Here is a 24091-nt window from a genome sequence, read left to right on the forward strand (position 1 = left end):
GAGTTGGAGCGAAAGAATGAAAGAGAGAGAAAAAGAGCGAGACAGAGACATAAATATGATTGAAATAATATAGAAATAAAAATATTCTGTAGGGTATAATTGCTGATTATAATTAGAGTAGGTGAGTAGGATGAGTGCGGAAGGACCATGTCTTTTAGCATACTGACTTATGAAGCTCTGTGCTCCCTGTGACTGTGTGTGCAGCCTTGTGCTGCCATCTGTTGGTGTGTTACAAAACTAGACTATAAACATTTTAATACCACTTCGTAATGTCTAAAGTGCGCTCTATTTATATTATTATATTAAGGGTCATGTCTTTATTGTGATTGGCTGACCTTTCAGTGACCAGGTGCAGTATTTTTTTTTATTATAAAAAGAGTAATATTTTATTAGTTTATATCAAAAACCAATTGTTACGGAACGGATTGTGACTGTGTGTGTGTGTGTGTGTGTGTGTGTGTATTCTATCCTATCTTGTCTTCCTGGCTTTGTGGTATAAAAGCACACTGGTGGTACTCACACTTGGTGCAGACGATCTTGGGTCTCTCCCAGGTGCCGTTGGGTCGGCAGCGCACCGTCGGGACGTGTCTCTGGAAGAACCCGTCGACACACTGGTAACGCACCACCGAGTGGATGTCATAGTGAGCTCGCCTCCGTCCCACAAGATACGTGTTCCTCACAGCCGGAGGAGTGCCACACATGACTGGTAATACAGGAATGAACGCACACTTAACATTTCTCATCCTGTATGTCTTCCCAGTTTCTCGTATGCCTTTAGTAAGCATTAAAAGCATTAGGGATAAAGAGAAAGGGTCAGTTTGCTTTGTGTTAGGCTTTTGAAAAGCTATTGAAACTTTAATTCACTCCGTTTCAGTCAGTAATTTAAAGGAGAAAGGATTTAAAAATGGAATACAAAAAAAAATGCATAATCTATTTACTGAATTTTGCTCTAAAAACCAGTAAATGAGATGTTCCAGTCGATCTACTTGCAATATTTTCTTACGTCCTACAAACTGACAAATCAACTGATCCTCTCAAAGGATGTTACATTCACTCCAAACAAATACAGTATGTGCTCTGCTCTGATGACAACACTTGTACTCTTATGTGACTAAAAGTAGGTTTTGGAGAAGGAAAAAAAAAAAAAAAACCTTGAAGAATTTGACAACACCTTCCCAGCAAGAGTAGAGGGAGCCTTGAGTTATAATGAATGGCCAAAAATGTTTGTTCCAAATATACATAGTGGCATCCCAGTGGAACTTTTAAGAAGAAACTAGTTCAGCGTGATCAGACGGTGTCTCACCTGTGCCCTTCTTGCAGATGTAGGGCAGGTTGTAGTTACAAGGCACATCGTTCCACTTGCCGTCCTCTCGAGAGATCATCACGACACAATCTTCTCCACCTGCAAAGAAATTATCCGGCTGGTTCTCACGCCAGTTCTCGTATACCTGTTAAGGTGGAAAGACACAGGCATCTACTGGTCAGAGAATACACTGTGACTGAACAAAGAAATCAGAGAGGTAAGAAACTGCACGCAGGACATGGCAAGGATAAACTATACTGAGGGTCAAAACAGGCAAAAACAACCAAACTTGGAAGTACAAAAGTAACAATAATGCCCTGGTACACTAGCAAATACAGAGACAAGCTATTCAAGTACTTAACACAGAACAGGTACACACAGAAGCGGATAACAAACCAATAACTTGACTGAAATGGAGTCAGGAGTAGATTAAAAACCAAAATAGACAAAAGCATTTCACTATTAATTTGTCATGTTAACTGCAACAGGATGTAGCTGACTGTGATGGTAACTGCAAAAAGTGACGTTGAGGATATCAGACGATTGATAGAATGAGCATGGACTAAGCAGAGTCTGATTGGTTACGATGAGCATAGACAAATCACAGTCTGATTGGTTACAAGGAGCATGGACAAATCAGTTAAAATGAGCATGGACAAATCAGAGTCAGATTGGTTAAAATGAGCATGGACAAATTGGTTAAAATGGGCATGGACAAATCAGAGTCTGATTGGTTAAAATGAGCATGGACAAATTGGTTAAAATGGGCATGGACAAATCAGAGTCTGATTGGTTAAAATGAGCATGGACAAATTGGTTAAAATGGGCATGGACAAATCAGAGTCTGATTGGTTAAAATGAGCATGGACAAATTGGTTAAAATGGGCATGGACAAATCAGAGTCTGATTGGTTAAAATGAGCATGGACAAATTGGAGTCTGACTGTTTAGAATGAGCATAGACAAATCTGAGCCTGATTGGTTAGAGACTACATGGAAAGTCAGAGTCTGATTGGTTAGAATGAGCATGAATAAATCAGAGTCTAATTAGTTAAAATGAACATAAATAAATCTTTGGTAATTGGTAATTTCTGTAATTACAATTCTGTAATTGGTCAGAATAACTCATGAGAACTCAGACTTTGACTTGTCTCAGGTGCGATCAGAACAAATTACAGAATATAATTCTGCTAAAGCTAAAAGCTAAATCATTTAAACAGCACTCACCAGGTCCATGTTGTCAGTCCACTGGAAATCTTCCTCCACTGTTCTGTCATTTAGCCCAATCCACACATTATCATGGCCCAGGCCTGCCAGATCAACATGTTAGCCAGCATAAAGCACAGGACTAATCTAAAAGACTAGCTGTCAACATCAGGTTTTATGTAACAAAAATGATAATAGCTTTAAAGATTGATTTATTATTTTCAAGTTGTAGTCAAAAACACAAACGTCAATCCAGGGGTGCAGTAGAGTGCCTTCTGTACAAACTCACCAGTAAGGAAGTCCTGCTCCACGCTGGAGGTGACGCTGGTCAGGTGGCCGCTAAGCTCTCTGCAGTCCTTCTCAGCATCCTCCCAGGTGTGCCGGCGGGTGAACAGTTTGTAGCAGTGACCGTGGAACTTCTTCCAGCCGTGGTCACAGCCTTCAGTGTCTATGGAGAGAGAGAGAAAACCATCTTGTCATCAAACAAAGCTAAAGTGAAATTTCTGGTCTTTGGGTAGCTGTTCTTTAAGTTCTTCTGAACTTCTTCACCAATCATGTGATACATGATCTATGAAGGACAAACATTTGGGAAGAGGAAGCTCAGTTTGGACTTCTAATTAAAAGATTGCGAGTTTAAATCCCAGCACCATCAAGCTGCCACTGCTGGGTCCTTGAGAAAGGCCCTTAACCCTCATCTGCTTAGTGGTATAAAAATGAGATAAATGTAAGTCAGTCTAGATAAGGGGTGTCTGCTAAATCCCATAAGCATAAACAGCCAAAACGAAACATACAGTACAGTAAATATTCACTGGAATGCTTAGAAAATACCATTTTATACACAATATGAAAAAAAGAATCCTTTACCTTTTCAGCCATATGTAGTTTGACCCTCAAACTATTACCCCAAAGTTGAAGGCATACAATTGTATATAGTCTTCAGATGCAAATCTAGTAAAATATCTTCCTGGAAGAGTGGAGGTTATTATAAATGAAGACAAATATTGAATATGATATTTAAAAAGCAGGAATCTTATGGTCAAGTGTATTCGACTTTTTTGTCCATATAGTATATATTCGATTTAATATTCGATTTCTGCCATGGAACAATCGCAGTTCCAGTTTATTGGTGCTGAAAAAACCAACAAACAAAAAATCCAGGACATCGTGCTTATAGATTCCACACGCACAGACATAAAGCATTTCCAAAATGTCACTGACCTAAGGCTTAAAATAGTTATATATAAAATAGTTCAGTCAAGTCAGGAACTTTGTTTTTGTTTTTTTAAACACTGCACGAGTCGTGTCCAAGCACCGCTTTAATAACCGAGTCCTGTATTGTCCGAGCGATAAATCTACTTATAAATGTGCTGACATCGATCAGTCACGCAACAGGGCTAATAGGATTGGCATTGACCAAAAAATGCAGTTCCATCACATTCCCGCTTACTTCGCTGCCCTTTTGTAATCAATCACCTTAACTGAGTTAGAGCACGACGCCTTAACAGAGTTACAACAGGATGAATTGTTTATGTGTGAAATTGTGTGTGTGTGTGGGTGAGGGTGTGTATGCGTCTTTGAGAGCAACACTACGCAACAAAAAACACCCAGGGTGCTGATTTCTGGTGCGCACCATATGGGGGGCGATGAGGGACCTGCGATTAGAAGTGCACAGGGTGCTAATTAATGCCCCATCAGTACAGAGGCATGCTGTGAATTCTAATGAAGCTGCATAATTTCGTGACAATGCAGTTCGAGACTCTAACAGTGCTATTTCATAGTCAGTGGACTCCCAGGTCACTCTTTCAATATCATTTGTTTAATGGACGTTTATAGAGCAAAAGTCTAGGACGCTAATGGAATAAGTAAAGAAATACAACAAGAGTTATTATCTTGGTGCCTCGAGTTATTATCAGGTTTGGGCCTCCTATTAACCACCTCCACATCTGGCTGAAGCACATCTGGCTGAAAAAGTCGTTTCCCAATACTTTAGCTTGAACTGCTAAAGTATTGGGAAATGACTTTTTCAGCCAGATGTGCTTCTTCATCAAACTGGCCCAAACCTGTTTCAGCATTCCAATCCCTCCGTGCACAAAGCCAGCTCTATGCTCTACATGGGTTGAAGTGAACATCTTGAGTGGCCTGCTATAGAGCTCTGACCTTAACCCTACTGAACACCTTTGGTACCTTCTACATAATACAAAAAATCTTGTTCCTGAATGAGCACAAATCTCCACCAAATCTAGTGAAACATCCTTCCAGAATACTGGAGGAAATTACAAGAACAAACAGGGACTAATTGTGGAATAAGTAAATAAAAATACGATCAGGTGTCCACAAATCCTTGTCCTTATAGTGTGTTAATGATTACACAATTTTAGATAACCTAAAACTTCCACCATCCCTGTGAAAGAGCTGTTACTATAGCAACGGTAACGTATCAGAATTAGAATCAGAAATAGCTTTATAACCAAGTATGTTTATACACACAGGGAATTTGACTTGGCAACAGGAGCTTCCAGTGCAGGCAAAAGTACAGAAATAATATAACAAAATATAAGTAAAACAGACAATTAAAAAATGCACTATATACAGAAATAGAAATATTTCTTTAATAAATGTACAGATGTTATTTACAGGTGTGCAGTTTACAAATGTAGCATTGGGTTTCTATAAATGTGTCAGTTATGATGGACAGTGTGTAGTTATGAATATTTTAATTGTTCAAGCTATAGCCTGCGGGAAAAAACTGTTTTTGTGCCTGGCTGTTCTGGTGGATGGTTCTCTGGAGCGCAGACCAGAAGCCAACATTTCGAAGAGAGTGTGGGGACCAAAGTGATTTTTCGTAGCCATTTTCCTCACTCTGGAGAAGTGAAGATCTTGGAAGTTGGGCGGTGGTGCACCAACAATCGACTCCGCAGTCCTGGCAGTCCTCTGTAGCCTCTTGAAGTCTGATTTGGTATCTGAACTCTCCACTGTTTTGAGCGTGTTGAGCTCCAGGTTGTTCTGATTGCACCAGACAGCCAGCTCTTTAACCTCCTGTCTGTAAGCAGATTCCTCTCCATCCTGGATGAGGCCGATGACTGTAGTGTTGTCCTCAAACATCAGGAGCTTGACAGAGGGGTTTTTAGAAGTGCAGTCATTTGTGTACAGAGAGAGGAGCAGTGGAAAGAGAACCCAACCCCGGGGAACACCAGTGCTGATAGTGAGAGACCTGGATGCTAGTTTGCCCAGCCTCACTATCTGCTGCCTGTCTTTTAGGAAGCTGGTGATTGGGGTGGGCACGGCGATCTGGGTCAGTTTGGCTGAGAGAAGATCAGGAACGATTGCATTAAAGGCCAAAGGTCCCAGATCTATCAAGATGTTGCAGAATATAATGCAGTCCCATGTCGACCTCATCATCTGCAGACCTGTTTGCTCTGTAGGCAATCTGAAGAGGATACAGCAATTTTCCAGTGATGTCCTTCAGGTAGGCCAGGACCAGTCTTTCAAATGACTTCATGATTACAGACGTGAGAGCAGCAGGTCGGTAATTCATTAAGACCAGTGATTTGGGTTTTTCTGGGGACCGGAATGATAGTGGAGCAATTGAAGCAGCAGGGAACTACACGCATCAATAGTGATCTGTTGAAAATCTCAGTGAATATGCGGGCCAAACACCGTCTAGGATTAGGGCTTTTCTAGTCGTCTGTCTTCTGAAGACTCGTTGCACATTCTCTACACATACCTCAATTTTCATTCTTAATTTTACCTTAATTAAGAATGAGCACATTCATATAAACCTGTTTAAACAGCCTGAGCTCCTGTTACACAGAATGAATAAACACACAGTCAGAGTTGTGGATTCAACAGGGCCATGGTATAACACATTATAAACTTCTTTATCACTACAGAGAGCAGTTTATAGAGCTTGTAAAACTTAATACCATGAGACCTCGCCCTTGTATGTGATCTCCATCAAACGGCCATGGCGACTCTCTCCTGTTCTTATCATTTCATCATTTTTATCCCGTACTGCAGCAAATGCATTATTAGAATTCATAAATCACCATTAGTGTGTGTGGGTGTGAATTTCTATCTATACGTATATGCGTGTACTTGTGGTGCCTGAGGACTCGAGGTGAATTGTTGCAAGAGTGTAAAGCTGTTGAGATTAATGGCGTCGTGGGCCGTGCGGAGTAGAGATGAATGTCACGCAGACTCCAGAGTCAGCCAGCCCTGTAACGGCCACGACCCTAGCGAGCGTTTTAGATTAATAGTATCCCAGAAATGTTTTCATAATGCGGAGAGTGGGTATTAAAATTCTGGATAATGCATTACCGCAGCTCAACCCTATTGACTCAGGCGAGGCGCTGTTAAGTGTAGTGGCCCAGAGGTGCACACAACAACATTAGCCAGAACGAAGCACTTCTGAGTGTGCTTCCTTTGAGTAAACAATCAGACGCTTACCAACATGCAATTAAGCATCAACACGACAACATAAACAGAAAAGAGAAGCACTGCAAAAGTTGCTTGTGATGTAAGCAATCCAGGCCATTAATGGCAGTGCAGTGAAATTGGTGGGGAACAATTAAAATTCAAAAAGCTTAATTTTTGTTTTGTTTTTGGATTTGTGATTTTGTTTTTGGATTTGTTACTGTTTTCTAATTTGTTAATTTATTTTCTGATTTATTAATGTGTTTTGCACTTCTTGGCCACTGTACATAGCAGACTATTGAACATATTAATGAACAAAAAAAAACTGAATCATGAAAATGTGCTAAAGGAAATAAATATGAATATATTCATTAATAAATATAATCATATATTTAATAATTTATAAATAATAAATATAATAAAGCGCTCTCCGTGCAGCATGCAGTCTCACATGTATAAACAAACAGCACATGTTGTCATTGATTCGCCTCTAGAGGAGGATCTTGTAATGACAGCGGACTGGAAGCCGGAAAAACTAGCAGATACTCCAGCGCTCAACTACTGGTGCCTTGACCACTATTTATTTTAAATTAAAGTTAACCTTTATTATCAAACACTGGTATAATACGAGTAAAACATATTAAAAATAAATCTTGTCTCAAAGCGGCCATGGGCCGTAGTTTTGGGAACCCTGCCTTTAACATTAATTTGCTCAGTTGTAAATAAATTGATCACAATCACCATAAGACTTCTGCCTTGTATTATCCTTGTATTATATAACAGATAATGGTGATGACAAAACCTATAACACAGACAGATAAGAAAACAATTCATCAAGAGTGCACCAACTTGCAGGCTTTCTGTTTTGTGTATGTATAGTGTGGATTCATAGAGCTTTCTTAAGCAATAGTCACACATACAATGACTGAGTGACTGCAAAACATTCATTTTAATTGAGAGCTTCTGCTGCCTTGGGCGTCAGCAAATTGATAGGGACTAGATGAGGGTGTGTCCAGCAAAGTGCCAAAGTCAAGAAAAGTTTTAAGCATCCACTCATAAAGGTTACTATGGCAACCAGAAGTAGAAACGCCTTCTGGCTACTTCATTGTACAGAGAACGAAAATAGCTGCACATGTAAACACAGCATTGTGGTTGTTTTTGTGTGTGTGTCATGATAAGTTGGCTTGGTCTTTTACCTTTCTCACACATGTCTCCACTGTAGCTGGGTAAACACAGGCATATGAAGGAGTCCACCTTGTCGATGCAGGTCCCTCCGTTCTCACATGGGTTGGACAGACAGTCATCTACATCTGCAAAAAAACCCCACAGAAGATAATGTTAGAGTTTGTGTTAGTTGGGGCAACAGCACCGAGATCCTTCCTGTGTAAGATATCAAAAAGAATCTGCCAACACAAGATGTTCGAACGATAACAACAACACACCATGTTAAGGTTCACAAATCCTTTTAGTATTTTTTACTATCTTTTTTATATTTATGTAAAAAATGAATGCTCACGTTCAGTCCATTATTCACGTTACAGTCTAAAAGTGAGCAGTAATTGCAGGAAGCCATTTTCTATAATCTGGCAGGGAATCTTTTGACTTGAGGGGACATTTTAGCACCAGACAATAGCAACTTCTGTTCATTCAGTCATCTGAGAATGAGATCCAAAATAGCTAAACGTTCTCTCTTTTCTCAGTGCATAATAATCATAATCATCTATCATTAACACTTGTAAAGTTATTCGACTACTTATACCCATATAAAGCCCCTAATAATAATCTACTATACCTTATCTATACCTCATATACACTAAAATATATGCTTTTTGAACATCCCATTCTATTATAACATACCCGTTATAATAACCTCCGCTCTTCTTAGAAGATGTTCCACTAGATTTTGGAGTGTCCATGTGGAGGTTTGTGTGAGATTCATTCAACCCCAAGGGTGTTAGTAAAGTCAGGTAGTGAGGCCTGGGTGCAGTCAGCATTTAATTCCTCCTAAAGATGTTCAATGGGGTTAAGGGCAGAGCTCTGTAGTAGGAGATCTTCCACTCCAAACCATATGTTCACAGAGCTGAATTTGTGCACAGGAGCACTGTCATGCTAGGTATGGGTTGTTTAGTTCATCTAGTCAGCAAATGAGGGTAAATTGAATTTCCATCCAGAGACATCCTATACAACTGTGTGCCTCCAACTGGACTGGAAAAGTTAGGTGTCCTAATAAGTTTGTCTCCATATTATATCTAAGGGATCCATAAAAAAAGCAAGACACCAGATGTCTTTGTCTTAATTGACATTTTAGCCTAAAGAGCCATCTTAATTAAACTTATAGCCAGAATTAACACCTGTACCAAGATAGAATCAACGAATTAATTATTCCCCGGTACAGTTCCAAAGCAATTATGTCGACAGTGGTGCTTTTCTGCTGCATGAAAATGTCGCATAATAGCCTTCTGCAAGCTTGTTTAAGCTGTCGTAGCGTTTCGCTCGAAGACACTTTAATTACAAAGCAAGCTGAAGCAAATGCCAACATAGACACCGAGCCTTTGTGGAGAACGTAATGCAAAGAAAAAACAAACACACACAAAAACACTCCTTTAGTTATGCTTCATGTCTTAATCACTGGTTTTGAAAGGTATAATAATGCTAGTAATGCCTTATTACATTGAAAACAATAATTTATTAGTTGTTTTGTTTGGGATTAGGGCACAACACACACACACACACACGCCTATCTTAGTATACTTCTGAGGACCTTCCATTCTTTTTCTTTCGGCTGCTCCCGTTAGGGGTCACCACAGCGAATCATCCGCCTCGATACTACTCTGTCCTCAACATCTGCCTCTTTCAAACCAACTACCTGCATGTCTTCTATAAACATGCTCGTCTTCCTATTTTCTCCCTTCCTGGGGGCTCCATCCTCAGCATTCTCCTACCGATATACCCCATGTCCCTCCTCTGCACATGTCCAAACCATCTCAATCTTGCCTTCCTTACCTTGTCTCCAAAACGTCCTACATGCGCTGTTCCTCTAATAAACTAATTTCTAATCCTGTCCATCCTCGTCACTCCCAAAGAAAACCTCAACATCTTCAGCTCTGCTACCTCCAGCTCCACCTCCTGTCTTTTATTCAATGCCACTGTCTCTAAACCATACAACATAGTAGATCTCATCATTGTGCTATAAACTTTCCCTTTCACTCTTGCACATACCCTTCTATTACTAATCACTCCTGCTATCACTCTTCTCCACCCACTCCACCCTGCCTGCACTCTTTTCTTCAGTTCTCTAACACACTCCCCATTACTTTGCACTGTTGATCCCAGGTACCTGAACTCCTCCACCTTCTCCACCTCTTCTCCCTGCAACCGCACCACTCCACCCACCAGCAAACATTATAGTCCATGGAGACTCCTTTCTGACTTCGTCCCTTAAACTGTCCATCATCACTGCAAACAGGAAAGGGCTCAGAGCCGATCCCTTATGCAGTCCAACCTCCACCTTGAACCAGTCTGTCGTTCCTACTGCACACTTCACTGCTGTCACACTGTCCTCATACATGTCCTGCACCACCCTCACATACTTCTCCGACACACCTGACTTTCTCATACAATACCACAACTCCCCTCTCGGCACCCTGTTGTACGCTTTCTTCAAATCCACAAACACACAATGCAACTCCTTCTGACCTTCTCTAAACCTTTCCATCAACATCCTCAAAGCAAACATTACATCTGTAAAATTTTTCCTTGGTATGAAACCATACTGTTGCTCACAGATTTTCACCTCTTCCCTCAGCCTGGCTTCCACTACTCTGAGGACCTTCCATTCTGTTGTCACAAATCTGCTGTTGTTTACCATGTTGATAGCAGCTCATGCAGGGGGCAAATAATTGATCACAATCCTGGACTAAATAAGAATGACTAATATCGACGTTCATTGCACTAATGCTACAGCCCCAACAAACCCGTCTCACCCCACAACCAAAATTGATGAGCCTACTTCATCAACTGCTGCTCCTGAAAAGCCCAGTAGCAGCGGCTTCCCAAAATCCCAGAGCAGAACCACAGATTTAGAGCATCTATTGGTCTACTGCCAATCACAATTCACTGATAAACAGCACTCGTGTCTATGAGAAAACCAACAAGAGCTACAGAGGATGGACGAATTTGGCATTTTTAAATGTTTGGGTCCTGAATGTAACCATGAAAGTAACCAGGAACTGAATTAATATTACACTGAAGAAACGTCCAACAATAATCAATGGCAGCAAAGATATTTTGAATGATGACAGACACATTATTAATCTAATCTTCTAATCATTTGTGTACTAAAGTATAAGACTTTCAAATTCATATTCATATTCAATACACAAGAGTGGTGGACAGTAAGAAAGAAAATGTAATTCCTCAATATCATTAATATCAATCTAATAATAGACTAATGTGCTTAGAGTAACATTAGATTAGTCTTTTCACATAAACTGAATTTATTAAGCAAAATATGATAAAAAAAATCGATAATAGAAACATTCTGGCCATAATAAATCATAGTACTTTTACTCAAGTGAAAGTTTAAAGGGAGCACTTTTACTTTTACTGGAGTCATATTTTACTGAGTGTATCTCTACTTTAACTCAACTACATGGTTTGTGTACTTCACCCAACACAACATGCAGTGATTTTCCCCCCAATTGATCCATGATATAAATGGAATAAAAAAATAATAATTGAGGAATACATCAGCATTGACAATGTAATAAAATCTAGCTTAACTGCAGTGAAATAAAAACAGAAATTTGCCCAAATTATGGCTAGACCCACAGAACTACATCTCCCATTAGCCCTTGCATGCGACCTAGTCACATGGCACTGTTCAATTATTCCCATCTGACTTTTATATAGCTCTTAAATTTCATCTTGGACCTCACAGTTTGTCTAAAGTTTGTCTTTAATGGTGATTGTCCATCTCGATCAGGTTTAGGTTTACTAGGTTCAAGTCATGTTATTGTGTGTTTCATGTCTGTGTCTTTTTTTTAAATATATATATTTGCACTAGTATTAATGAAATATCTGCACTTGCATCTTCCCCCACGCATAAAAATAAATAAATAATAGAAATCTACAGAATTGGAGTAGTTAGAATAATAATATTTATTAATATATATTTTTTATTTAATATTAATTTATTAATTATTGAACACGATCTTACTTTATCCATTCATAGTTGTGTTGAATGTTGTGAAACATCCGTGAAGCATGTTATCACTTACCTTACAGCAGCTATAAAAAGTGTTCTTTCATCAGCCTTTCTTTTGTTGTTGAAGTTTTCCTTCAGTAGGAAGCACAAAGCCTTCTGTGGCACCGCTTTTCCTCTAAATTGTACTAATAATTAAAACTAGAGGCTCCTTCCAAAGTCTTTTTAACATATGAACAAACGTGAACAAATTGAATTAGACATTATTATTATTATTATTATTATTATTATTATTATTATTATTATCATCATCTGATAGATTTTCAATTTCTCAGCTATATAGCTAAGGTAATTGTAAGTCACACTGGATAAGAGCATCTGCCAGATGCCATAAATGTAAACGTATATGCTATGTCGCAGTTTAAACTAAATTTGTTGGTGAAAATAAGCAAATTTAATAATATACAGTACTGTGATAATATATTGGTATGTATTTTATCGTCCCGTCAGCGATAAACATCATCACCTTTTTTTTTGTGTCGTCTGAACAACTTCTGCTTTGTTTAACTTGTAATATCCCTCATACACACTGACAGATCTGCTGTAAATCCCACACTGCTTTTTCAATTCAGTTCTGGAGCCTGACAGCATCACATCAAGATTTATTTCTTTTCTTTTACTTCAAAATTGTTTTTATTCAGAACATGGTTGACAACAAAACTCTATTTTTCTTTGAAACACCTAGTGGAGGCGGAGACAGAAGGTCGAAGTATTCAAGCGGGAAACAGGCGAGCTTGACATCATTCAAACATATGGTGGCTTTGATAAAAAATCAGATAGGACACGTTACTTTAAAATGTATTATTATCATGAATATTAATATCTTACAAAAGCTGCTGTTTAATTCTTCAATTTTAAGGCTTTAAAGTGCAGAAAAGGTGAGAGCAAGCATGGGAGAGAATGTGAGACGATGTGAGAGACGATGCGATGTCTTTTGTCTCCAGATGGAATCATGTTCGAGATCACCTCTGTGAGACTCATTTTAAACTAATCTTTTTGAATATAAATGATCTAATTAGAAGCACAAAAAAAAAAAAATCATACTGCATTTCTTTTTTTTTCACCTCTTTTTTTTTTGCACTCGACTGCATTTTAACCCAAAAATGACTCCTGGTCCCAGCGACCCTTTTTTAATAATGCGTCAACGACTTCTCACGCTGTGCCTCGATCACTTTTGCTGCAAATCTGCTGAAGCGTGCCTCCAAAAGAGGGGTTTGATTAAGCAAAGAGGTCTTCAGTGCCCTTCTCAGTCCACCGAGCAAGCGATTTTTGCGACAGCCAGGCTCACGCAGTTGATTAGTACCTATTATTTGTGTGTCTCAGAGCACCACTATAGATTAACACTTTAAATATGACGGTGCTCCGAAACGTTCCCGCCGCTACGAGCACAGAGATTAGAGCAGCAGGTACGATTTCTCTAATAGGCGTGCTCGTAGCTGGAATTAGACTGTCAGGGGGGAGAATAAGCGGCATGGCGAAATGTTTACTGAAGCAAGCGATGCTGTCACATTATATTAGAACCTCGACACAGCAGGAACTCAGAGAGAGAAAAAAAACCTTTCAACAGCAAAGATGTCACCTTTCAGAGTTATTATAGGTTTCGGAATAATGAATCGTTGTGTATTTGGGTTTTTCATTTCGTTGTTAATGGGGATTGTTTCCTAAAAATCATCAGTTTGTTTTTAGTTTTCAGATTGTTTTAGTTTCTTATATCTAATAAATGATAAATGCCTGGAAATTTGCAAATGTGTACTTAGAAATAGCATGGCAAATGTGAAGATTGGCTGAATTTAGCTGTTTTGACATTAATTACAGCTTACAAATATCATGCATCCCCCAAACTACTACTGTAGGACCCTTTACGGCCTTCAACCATCACCTCACAGTGGTGCATGCTGATTAAAGGAGCTGGTGTAACACCTTTAGCTACACATATAAATCTATGCCGCATGTAGAAATAAAGAAATTGGAAACCATATACTCTAAATACAATATTTGGACAAAAGTTTTGATACCCTGTGACTTTTCCAGCCATATGTGGATCTTCTGCAAATTGTAACCACTAAATTGGAGGCATATTATATGGACATTATAGCTGCAGGCTTGTTTTTGATTTACTTTTGTTTAGAATAAAAAAACTTGGTTCTTGTCAGGTAACAGAGGAGGTGGATGCTGATATCAGTGAAGAACAACGAGACTAAAAAACATTAACTGAAACCTGCAATGTAAAACAGGAAGCAACAGAACCATTTAGAATTGGTAGTTCAGTGGTTAAGGTTCTGGATAAATGAGTGAAGGTCTTAGGTTCGAACCCTGGGATTGGCAAGTTGCCACTCAAGGCCCTCAACCCTCATGGCTGACCCTGCGTTCTGACCCCAGCTCCTGAGCAAGTTGGGATACGCGAAGAAAGAATTTCACTGCGCTGTAATGTAAATGTGACAAATAAAGGCTATTCTATTCTAGATATAAAAAGGTGAGTATAAATAAGAGTGAATATAAATCAGTTGCATTGATATTATGATGTGAGGTTGATTGGACAGTCTTTGTATTTGATCAAATGAAGCCCTATTTGGACTGGATACTTTTACATATGGTCTTAAAATACAGATGATTTACAGAAGTTTAAATGTCACCGTTTTCCATCTTTGCTTTTTTTTTTCCCCAAATAAAATTACAGACTAAATTATTTACTTTTTTTTTATTTAAAAATGTACTCTAGGGTCCACAGATAATAAATGCATATAATACGAAAAGTTTTGCTTCTAAAATCGAATTTAAATCCTTGAAGCCGTAAACTCATCCATATACACACACCGCAATATATTGCATTATTCATTATTCATATTGTTCATACAACATGCTCATTATTGGTTATGTTGCCTGGCAACCAAAGCTTACTTTTAAGGAACTACACTGAAAAACATAAGAATTGTTTATAGCCAATATGATTAATAATAATTTTTTTCTGGAACACTGGAGAGCAATAAGGGAAACACAAGGCCATTATTTTATTAAGCACTCCCTAAATGCTCAACAGTATGCGGAGAATCTCCATAGTGTTTATGGAACAACAACAAAAAATCCATTAGCAGTTAAAAGGAAAAAAAGAATCCACCAGAAGTACATGCCGAATAAAAGGGGCTAGTTTAACATTTTTAGATATAAATCTATGCAGCATGTAAATGTAAGCAAACCCTGTAGTTTACACCCCCCATGAATTGCGATATCTTCTCTATTGCATATATATTTAGACTTAGCCTTACATCCACTCCGTTAACCTGCGGTTACTACCGTTCTCAAATGCCCCGTGCGGACAGGAAGTTTGGGCCCACCTCTACACACCCCCACACAGAAGTTTTCTGTTTAGGCACACTATGGTTAGAGTCAAATGCCACCCACTGTATTTTTGGGCAGTTGGGGATGTACATAGGTAGGGAAGTTGTTTTCTTTTGTTCTTTGTTTTGGTACCTGCATTGGAGAAAAAGCAAGATGAGAGGAAGACAGAAGGCAAAAAGAAAATCAAAACTATACAACCTGTACATGCTTTTGCAGCACAAAACACCAAGGAAAAAAACTAAATGCCCGATAGAAGTTGTTAGTTAGTGACTATAAGGGGATTTGTGTCAAAAAGTTGATATTTCAATGGAGAACACAAAGAAAATTTTTAAACTTTGATGTCAGTACAGTCAGGTAGATAATAGTAGCTCGTAAATTTGCATTATACCCAAAGGGTATATGGAAAAGTGTGCGCTCTGCATGAGTCGGCATTTTTTTTTTTCACACCGGCACAGAGAAAAAACAAACGCCTAGCGTGAAAGCCGCCTAAATCGGCTTCCAATTCTGATCTCAGATAACGAGCCAGTGTGTAGGATCCCTCCTGAGAACTGAAAAGATGGATTTCATCAGCAGAATCCATAACTCAGCCTGTTCCTACCTAATTCACATTTTTGCGCACTGTGCCAAAGCTGCAAGGACTGTTTCTTCTCTGATTTTTTTAGAAGTATGATTGACGCGTTTTGTGTGTGTGTGTGTATATGTGTATTGCCAGGATTACTAAAACACAGGGAGGCCTGCAGTAAAAAAACAACCTTTTTTAAACCACCTGCTCCTATCAAGATTGACGCTGTTTATAAAGAATATCTCTGATACAGAGACACGGTGTTATTATACAAAGGTGGAGAATAGAGAAAAGAAGCTTTGGAATTTCTTTGCTGTTGCTAAAGTGTGCATGTCCAACACTTTCAGCTGTGCTGTGTGCTGGGCTTAATGAAGCTGCGAGAAGATGCTACAACAAGATCAGGAAATGTGTGAATGAACCTTATTGGGAAGTGGTAGCTCAGTGGTTAAAACTCTGAGTTACTGATTGAAGGTCAGGGGTTGAAGCCCTGGTGCTATCAAGCTGCAACTCTTAGGGACCTTGAGCAAGGCCCTTAATACTCTGTGCTGTATCATGGCTGACCCTGTGCCCAATTGTCTTTCCTGTACATAACGTATGGAGATGTTGCGATGCTCTACTCATGCACGTCCAGTAGAAAATGAACGAATCACTTTCTGATATTACCCGTTCTTCTGAGTCACTTTAAGGACTCGTTTAAAATGAACGACTCGTTAATGAACAACCCGCCACTATTAAATACTGATGTGCGCAATTCTTGGTATCAAACCCTCTATAAAAAAAAATCCCTGAAGGAAAAAGAACACTGGGTGAAGGTTAAAAAGAAAGTGCACGGTCAAAAACACAATCTTTCCGAATACACATCATAGGCATCATTTTTCTCTGCTGTTCAGACTCCTCAGTACCTCTTGTTTTTCTACACCAGCCCTGTGATTACGATTTGCGAACCTGAGACTCATAGGAAAGACCCGTGCAATGCTGGAGAACTCCTTCCTCACATGCCGCTGTTACAAATGACAGTGACATTAAAAAAAAATCTAATGGTGATGCTTGTCAAAACATTTCAACCTTTCGGCACCTCATCGCTAGCTTTGCCCCGCGTATCCTCACCTCTCTCAATTTCTCTAGCAGGCTGTCAAGCACGGTGGCTCTAACCTCCTTGTGCCATGCTCAAACAACACGTATGTGCTTGAGGCCGCGCCCGGGTCCGTCTTCCTCCTGTCAGTCTGTCAATCGTGGAGTGATTGAGCACCAGGTGGTGCCTGTAGCTCAGTGTCTGAATGTGCTGGACCCCCGCCAAAAGCATCAACGACACGCACAACCCGTCATCTCAAAACCATGCGGCGAGAGTTTAAGAGGGAAAATTTTACGAGGTCAGGGAACACTCCGAGCGAGGCCTCGGCGTATACGGCGCTATTAAAGCTTCATGGATAGTTTTACAGTGATGCCTCTCTCGAACAGGTCTCATATAAAATGCATTATTGTACGGACCAAGAGCGTCTTGTCTGCCAGGTGCAGACTTAATACGGCTGTATTGACAGCACGATAGATGATGGACAAAAACAGCAATCGTTTAGGTATATCTCTTTAAACCTTTCTCTTACATTCAAAGTATGAAATCCGATGATGTGATAAGTTGCACCTGATGCCCCCAGCAGATCTCACAGTCAGATCTCACTCTCACTCATTTTTAATAGAAAAAGGCCGAAATATATAAAACTCTAAAGTGCGAGCACGCTCTAGGTACAGCGCAGCGTCGGAAAACAATCAAAAATTAATCTACAGAATTAAATTAGGGCAAATTATACCTGTAGAAAATCTTCCAGACACTGTTAAATATTTATATCCCTGCCACCAAGATGCTCCTGTGTCGGTCACGGTTAATGGAAAGTCAACCTTAAACCTGGCACAGCAGGGTTGGATTTTTTCAAGCACATTAAAGATATTTATTAAAAGCTTCCTTACTTTAAAAAATATTATTTACAGCATTATCATAATAGCATGTAGCTAGAGAAAACCGGTAGTTTTATGTAAAATCAGACATTGAGCACCCCCATACAACCAAAATGGCATGATCCTCGTTTCATAACACATCTGCAGAGAGTCGACTGTTAGATTGGAGGATTCAAATCAGGCTCCTGATTTGACTCCTAGTTCTTTTTTGTTCTTGTTGAGTTCTTATGAGATCTAAAACATTTAAACTTGTTATTGTTCTTGATGCAACAGTTGTGTTGAAACTATTGTGTACATGTATATACAGTTCATATGCACTTGCAATGTCTGTGTTTATCAATGAGTTCCACTTTTGCCATGTAACATAGACAACCTATGTAGCTTAGGAAATGTTTTCATTAGATTCCAATTCAGTAACAGCATGTTATAATACTCTCACTATGACATGTTTATAAGGTTATAGTTGTTTATAAGTGATTAAACTGACTTCACTATTCACTATTATTCACTATTCTGCCGAACAGTATGGAGTATTTAAAAAGATAAAGATACATTTTTATTAAAGTTAAGCCATGGCTTTTCGAAAGAACTTTGTTTGACACTTGGTTCCCGTTCCCGGCACGTGGTTTCAGAGTCCCTAACAAGCTGCGCATGCTGTACTTCGATATGGTTTCTCAGAAGGAGAGGGCAGTGTAGGAGTAGGAGGTTTAAAGACGCCGGTGCCAAGAGTGCCACGGTCATTTTCCATTCCCTCAGCTTCAGCGAGCCTCGGTGTACTTTTGCTCCTAATGAATATTGATCCGCTTATGCATTATGCAAACAGGTTGGACTCGGTGAGACCGCACAGCTACAACACTTTGACAGGAGCCATAAACTCCGGCTCTGTTTTAGTTTGACGCTCATGTGTCTCTCGTTCCCTCGCTCTCTCTTGCTCTCTCTCTCTGACTTCACATGACACATCAGAATCACAGATAACTCACAAATAACGGTGAGTGTTGCCTAAATGTACTGTAGCTTGGAATGAGGGATGCTGAAAGAAATGAAGTTGCACAGACAAGACAGACAGACAGACAGACAGACAGACAGACAGACAGACAGACAGACAGACAGATAGATAGATAGATAGATAGATATATGTTTGTTGTTATTTCATAGTACAGGTACACAGCATCGAAGTTTGGAATCTACCAGATGTGCAAATAGCAGCATTGTGCAAACTGACAAGATACCAAGATACATAAAATAAATAAATGTTAGTGTAGAGAACTAAGTGTAATGTGTAAGATGTATGTAAGGTGCAATATATGTAGAAAAATATAAAATGTATATAGGATATGTACATTGTATGAGCAACAGTACCAAGATAATACATTGTTTATATTCATATGTTAGATAGATATATGAAAAAAGCTAGGATATGCTATGAATTCACAGTGCTATTCGGTTATATTTATATTGTGATGAAAACTGCATGATGATTAAAGTCAATAAAATCAATTCAGAATTAGTGAGACATCAGTGTCCTATGCAGTTTAGTGTAAAATGATGGTTGTTGGAAAAAAGCTGGCTCTGAACCTACTGGTTCTGGTGCAAATGTTATACATGAAACAACATAATTAAACCGAAACACAAAGCACAAAACTGACTACATAAAAGACATGTTTTGACAGTGAACCTTTACAATAAATACAGTACAGTAAATCACCAGGACCAACAGCAATAAATCAGATTGCTTCTCCAATCCTCAACCCTGACCTCTCCATGTACATCTTTATGTCTCGCTCATGATGAACTACTTGACCATTGACCTCGGTGATTCACCACATACCACATTTTTTTTTTACTCCTCTCGCTTTCTATAAACATGTGAACAATGACAGGGGTCATGTCACATCGACTGCTACGGTTGAACCGCTTTCCGGTTTGCTCGACACACACTGCTTTACTATACACAAAAATTACGGCGTGATTACAGAGAAAAAAAAACGTTCTTGAAACTTTCTTGAAAGGCGAGGAAAAATATGCAAGCATTTCTTAAACAGACACCGTATGCTGTGGTGTCGTTGCAAAGCTTTTCGTTTCATTCGAGGCATTAGTGAAGGCTGTGAGCATTCAGGATCCGAGGATGATTTATTCTCGCTGCCTCAGGAGCACAGGCTGAGCTGTAAATAAGCTCCAGTGGTGCGCAAACAGCTGACGATTCCTACATAGCATCCCTGCCAGGCTAAAACCGCAAGAGGTAAAGGAGGCTGAGAACTGCAAGCTAATGGAGATGATTATGAAAGCAAGTAGAAAGGCTAGCTTACTGGCAAACATGGATACTGGTTTCCATGACATGATATAGCTGATATCATTCTGTTAGCAGCCTTAAAAATGTGCCTACTGGATTTTTATGTCACAAATAACAATAACTAGTAACTAGATTTATGCTAGCTAGCTAACAAACATGGCTTCTGTTCTTAATTTGACTATATAATGTTATTAGCTAGTTTTAAAACATTATTAGTTAGCTCACTAGGAATAGATACTGGTTTCATTTGAACTAATAACTGGTCAAAATATTATCTTAAAAACTAGCTTGATTAGATTTCTGTGCGTTTTTTTTACTTATCAAATCCAAAAGGAAAATAGAAAGTAAGGGAAGAGAACAACAGCTTATGGTTATCATGTTTTTCTTGGCTTGTTGTGGTACAAGAGGTAAAACACATCCAGACGTACTGGATCCAGTAATGCTGCGCGTGTTCTAGCGTAGCCCAACCACAAAGCATTTCCCTACGCATATTTGTACTTGACAACAAAGCTGGAAAAATTAAAAAGCACTCACCATCCTGTGTCTTCTGCATACCATATAATATATTAATAAATGCATGTTTACTTAATACCTGTCGGTTCGATTGCTTTGTACGGTAAGTATCAGCGACGCTCACCTTGATTGGGAACGTCAGTTTTATTACCAATGACAACCGTGTCACTTATCCTCTTAGATTATTAATACACTTTGAGTTGGTGTGGGGCAACAGGGAGGCCTGAGGAGATTATCCATGCTGCCTGTAGCTGCTGTGAGCTCTGAGCAATGTACAGGCTGTAATGTGTGTGTGTGTGTGTGTGTGTGTGTGTGTGTGTGGCAACTGACCGATCTCACAGCTCTCTCCTGTGTATCCCTGTGGGCAGAAACACTGGAAGCCCTCATCGTGGGGGAGGCATGTCCCTCCATGCAAGCAACTGCATCTGTCCTGAGCTGAAGAGTCAAAACAAACACACACACACACACACACACACACACACACACACACACACACACACACACACACAGGTCATAAAGAGACTCCAAGACAACATTAGAAACACTGTCATGACCCAGTGCTACTAAACAAGCTCACAGCAATAAAGAAGAAATAGGGCTGCTCTTAAACCAAATGATGCTTTCACATCTGAAAGGTTTCACCGGTTACAGCTTATAGACGTCAGTTATTTTTTTATCTCAAGCTTTACTTAGCAGAGAAATGTGTATAAGGATAGAGCTTTCAACGTTACACAAATTTAAAACGCAAAAATCAATTTTAATGTTAATTTTATTAACACGAGAATAACGCAGCACATATTTCTGTTTGACCATTTTTAGTACAAATATAAATAAATAAATAAATTATAAGAGGCAACATTTAAACCTTCAACACAACACAAATTTATTCCCGAAATCTTTTCTTTACTCAAAAAAAAAAAAAACCTCACAGAAAAGTTAAGTTATTTTTATCTCTAAACATTTGCTTCACTGATGCGCCAAGTCTCAAATCACCAAAAATCCACCATGATGAACACATACGGCAATTAAAACCGTCCGTGTGGAAACATAGCACAAGATCAGTTTGGTGTCCTGATGATTTACGTAATTTAAAGTGTTTTCTTCCTCTAATATTTTTTTATAATAGTTTGCTTCCTGATTGTGTCCAGGTGTTCTGTGTTTCGTCCCTGATTTGCCTGTCTATACCAGCGGTCATAAATCATAAAAATGTGCAAAGTGAAATAAATATGAATATATTCATTAATAAATATAATAAATAAATAGTTATATATAGTTAGTTATTATAAATAATAAATGTAATATATTATGAAGTCTCGCGTCTAAAAAACAGCCACCATGTAGCATCAGTTATTCGTACTGTAGCTGAAACAAAGTGAGTAAATGAATCTGATTGTGTTTTTTCTACCTGTGGGGTTTCAAAATATTCCTTTTTATCAACATGAATAAAGTGGAAGTGGTGCCATTATCCCAGAGGCCAATGCTAAGAAATTTGGAAAGAAACTTCTCTGTTCAAAACGAGTTGATTTTGAGAGAATACCTGAGCACTTTCTGTCTCAAAGTCTCAGTAAAAGCATTACTGTTCTCTGCTTCAGCATCTCTGTCTTTCCCACACACCAAACAAAACAAACACATACCAGAGGCAGGTCTGGCAGCAGTGCTTACTGGGGCTTGTAATGGCTTTCCAGAGGTTCAGTGCTCTGCAACCTCTAATGTACCTCCGCGTGTTCGATGTGCTCTGCCTTTGACCTGTGTTGTGACAAACCTGTCTACACAACTTGAAGTGCAACTACTCTGTGTGTGTGTGTGTGTGTGTGTGTGTGTGTGTGTGTGTGTGTGTGAGACAGAGAGAGAGAGAGAGAGAGAGAGAAAGAGAGCAACTGAGAGTGGGAGCTTGTTTCAAAACAACCACCTTCAGCCTATGAGCCACTGAAACAAATATCTAGTCCACTGTCTCTGAGAGGGTTTCTGTAGTAGTCCACAGGTATTGTGGACACACACACACACACACACACACACACACACACACACACACACACACACACACACACAGAGGAATGAGACAGCTTTTTCCCCTAGCACTGCTGGTAGAAAATTGGTATTTTGAAACACACTCCAAGGCAGCAAACTCATTTACAGATTCTTACGAACGGCAAAAACATTGTCCACTTTTCCCGTAAACACAAAACACACAAAAAGCACTCAAAAGTCTGCCACTCACTTTCCACTCAATCGCTCAATATCATCAAATGTGTGTATGTGTGTGTGTCTTTGTGTGTGAGCAACCCAGTATTGAAGTGGATAAACAATTGCTCAGTTATAAACACTATATTGAACTACACTCCAATCAAATGTGCAATTCTTTCTCTCACTGAGGGGAAAAAGGTTTGGATCATCGTCCACATGATCAGATCTTGCTGTATTCAAGTTTATTTTTTTCCCCATCAGATACAAACTGCCATTAAACTAGAATCTATTGCAATTCTGAGGTAATTTTCTTGTACTTTTCCTTTACAACCCCTGAGGCTACTACACACTTGAGTTTGATTGATTAATTCTACCTTTTGTATTATTGTTATTTTCAGTAAACCTTTGCATATTTAGGCCATAAACAGGAGTTTATAACATCTAAAGCAGTTTTTCCTTGCCATCAGGGGTAAATACCCATCGTTCACCTCAACCATTAAATTCTGTAAAGCTGCTTTGAAACAAAAAGAGGTACCAATACCGGGATAAAATATATTAATAAACATACGATCAAGAAGGATGTATTATGTGTGAACAGGGTATTATGAAGGCCTTTGGGGTTAAATAATAGTTTCTGGTCATTTGGTGCTTACTGGATTGACCATATCCAGCCATATTGAACTTTTAGGATCTTAGGACCTTCTTCACCTTGTGCTCGATACATTACCCGATATACCAGGTGAGGTATAAAAAGATAGCACAGACGCGCTGTGCTGCTTGCTAGTGATGTAATGCCTCACGCTGAGCTCAGCTGTGTCCCGGCGATTCACTTTATTGAACACCTCGACCCCTGTTCTCTTCAGAGACTCTATTGAAGATGAATAGCTCAACACTTAATTGCCTTTCTCCTTCTATCTGCTCATCTATTTCTCCAGGTTACTCTGTGCTTTGTCCTGTTTAGAATCACCGCCCATCCTTCTCTCGCTAGATCGGATTACGTTTTAGAAGAACGGCCTGGTTTGAAAATGCTGATGTTTTTAATGATGGAGGAAGTAAAGCAAAGAGCCAGTAA

At 39.2% G+C, this 24091-nt stretch overlaps 1 protein-coding gene across 2 annotated transcripts in view; it reads right to left on the reverse strand.

The window, feature by feature from the left end:
* Nucleotides 1-24091, reverse strand: part of ncana (neurocan a) — an 88554-nt gene that overhangs the window by 1800 nt on the left and 62663 nt on the right. For both annotated transcript variants that reach the window (XM_046876997.1, XM_046876998.1), the window contains 6 exons: nt 21166-21270; nt 8118-8231; nt 2798-2956; nt 2530-2612; nt 1304-1448; nt 521-703 (listed from right to left, as the gene is read on the reverse strand). In XM_046876997.1, coding sequence (XP_046732953.1) covers nt 521-703; nt 1304-1448; nt 2530-2612; nt 2798-2956; nt 8118-8231; nt 21166-21270 — 789 coding nt within the window. The remainder of the gene's footprint in view (nt 1-520; nt 704-1303; nt 1449-2529; nt 2613-2797; nt 2957-8117; nt 8232-21165; nt 21271-24091) is intronic.

This window comes from Silurus meridionalis, chromosome 20 (assembly GCF_014805685.1).
Source record: "Silurus meridionalis isolate SWU-2019-XX chromosome 20, ASM1480568v1, whole genome shotgun sequence".
Taxonomy (NCBI): domain Eukaryota; kingdom Metazoa; phylum Chordata; class Actinopteri; order Siluriformes; family Siluridae; genus Silurus; species Silurus meridionalis.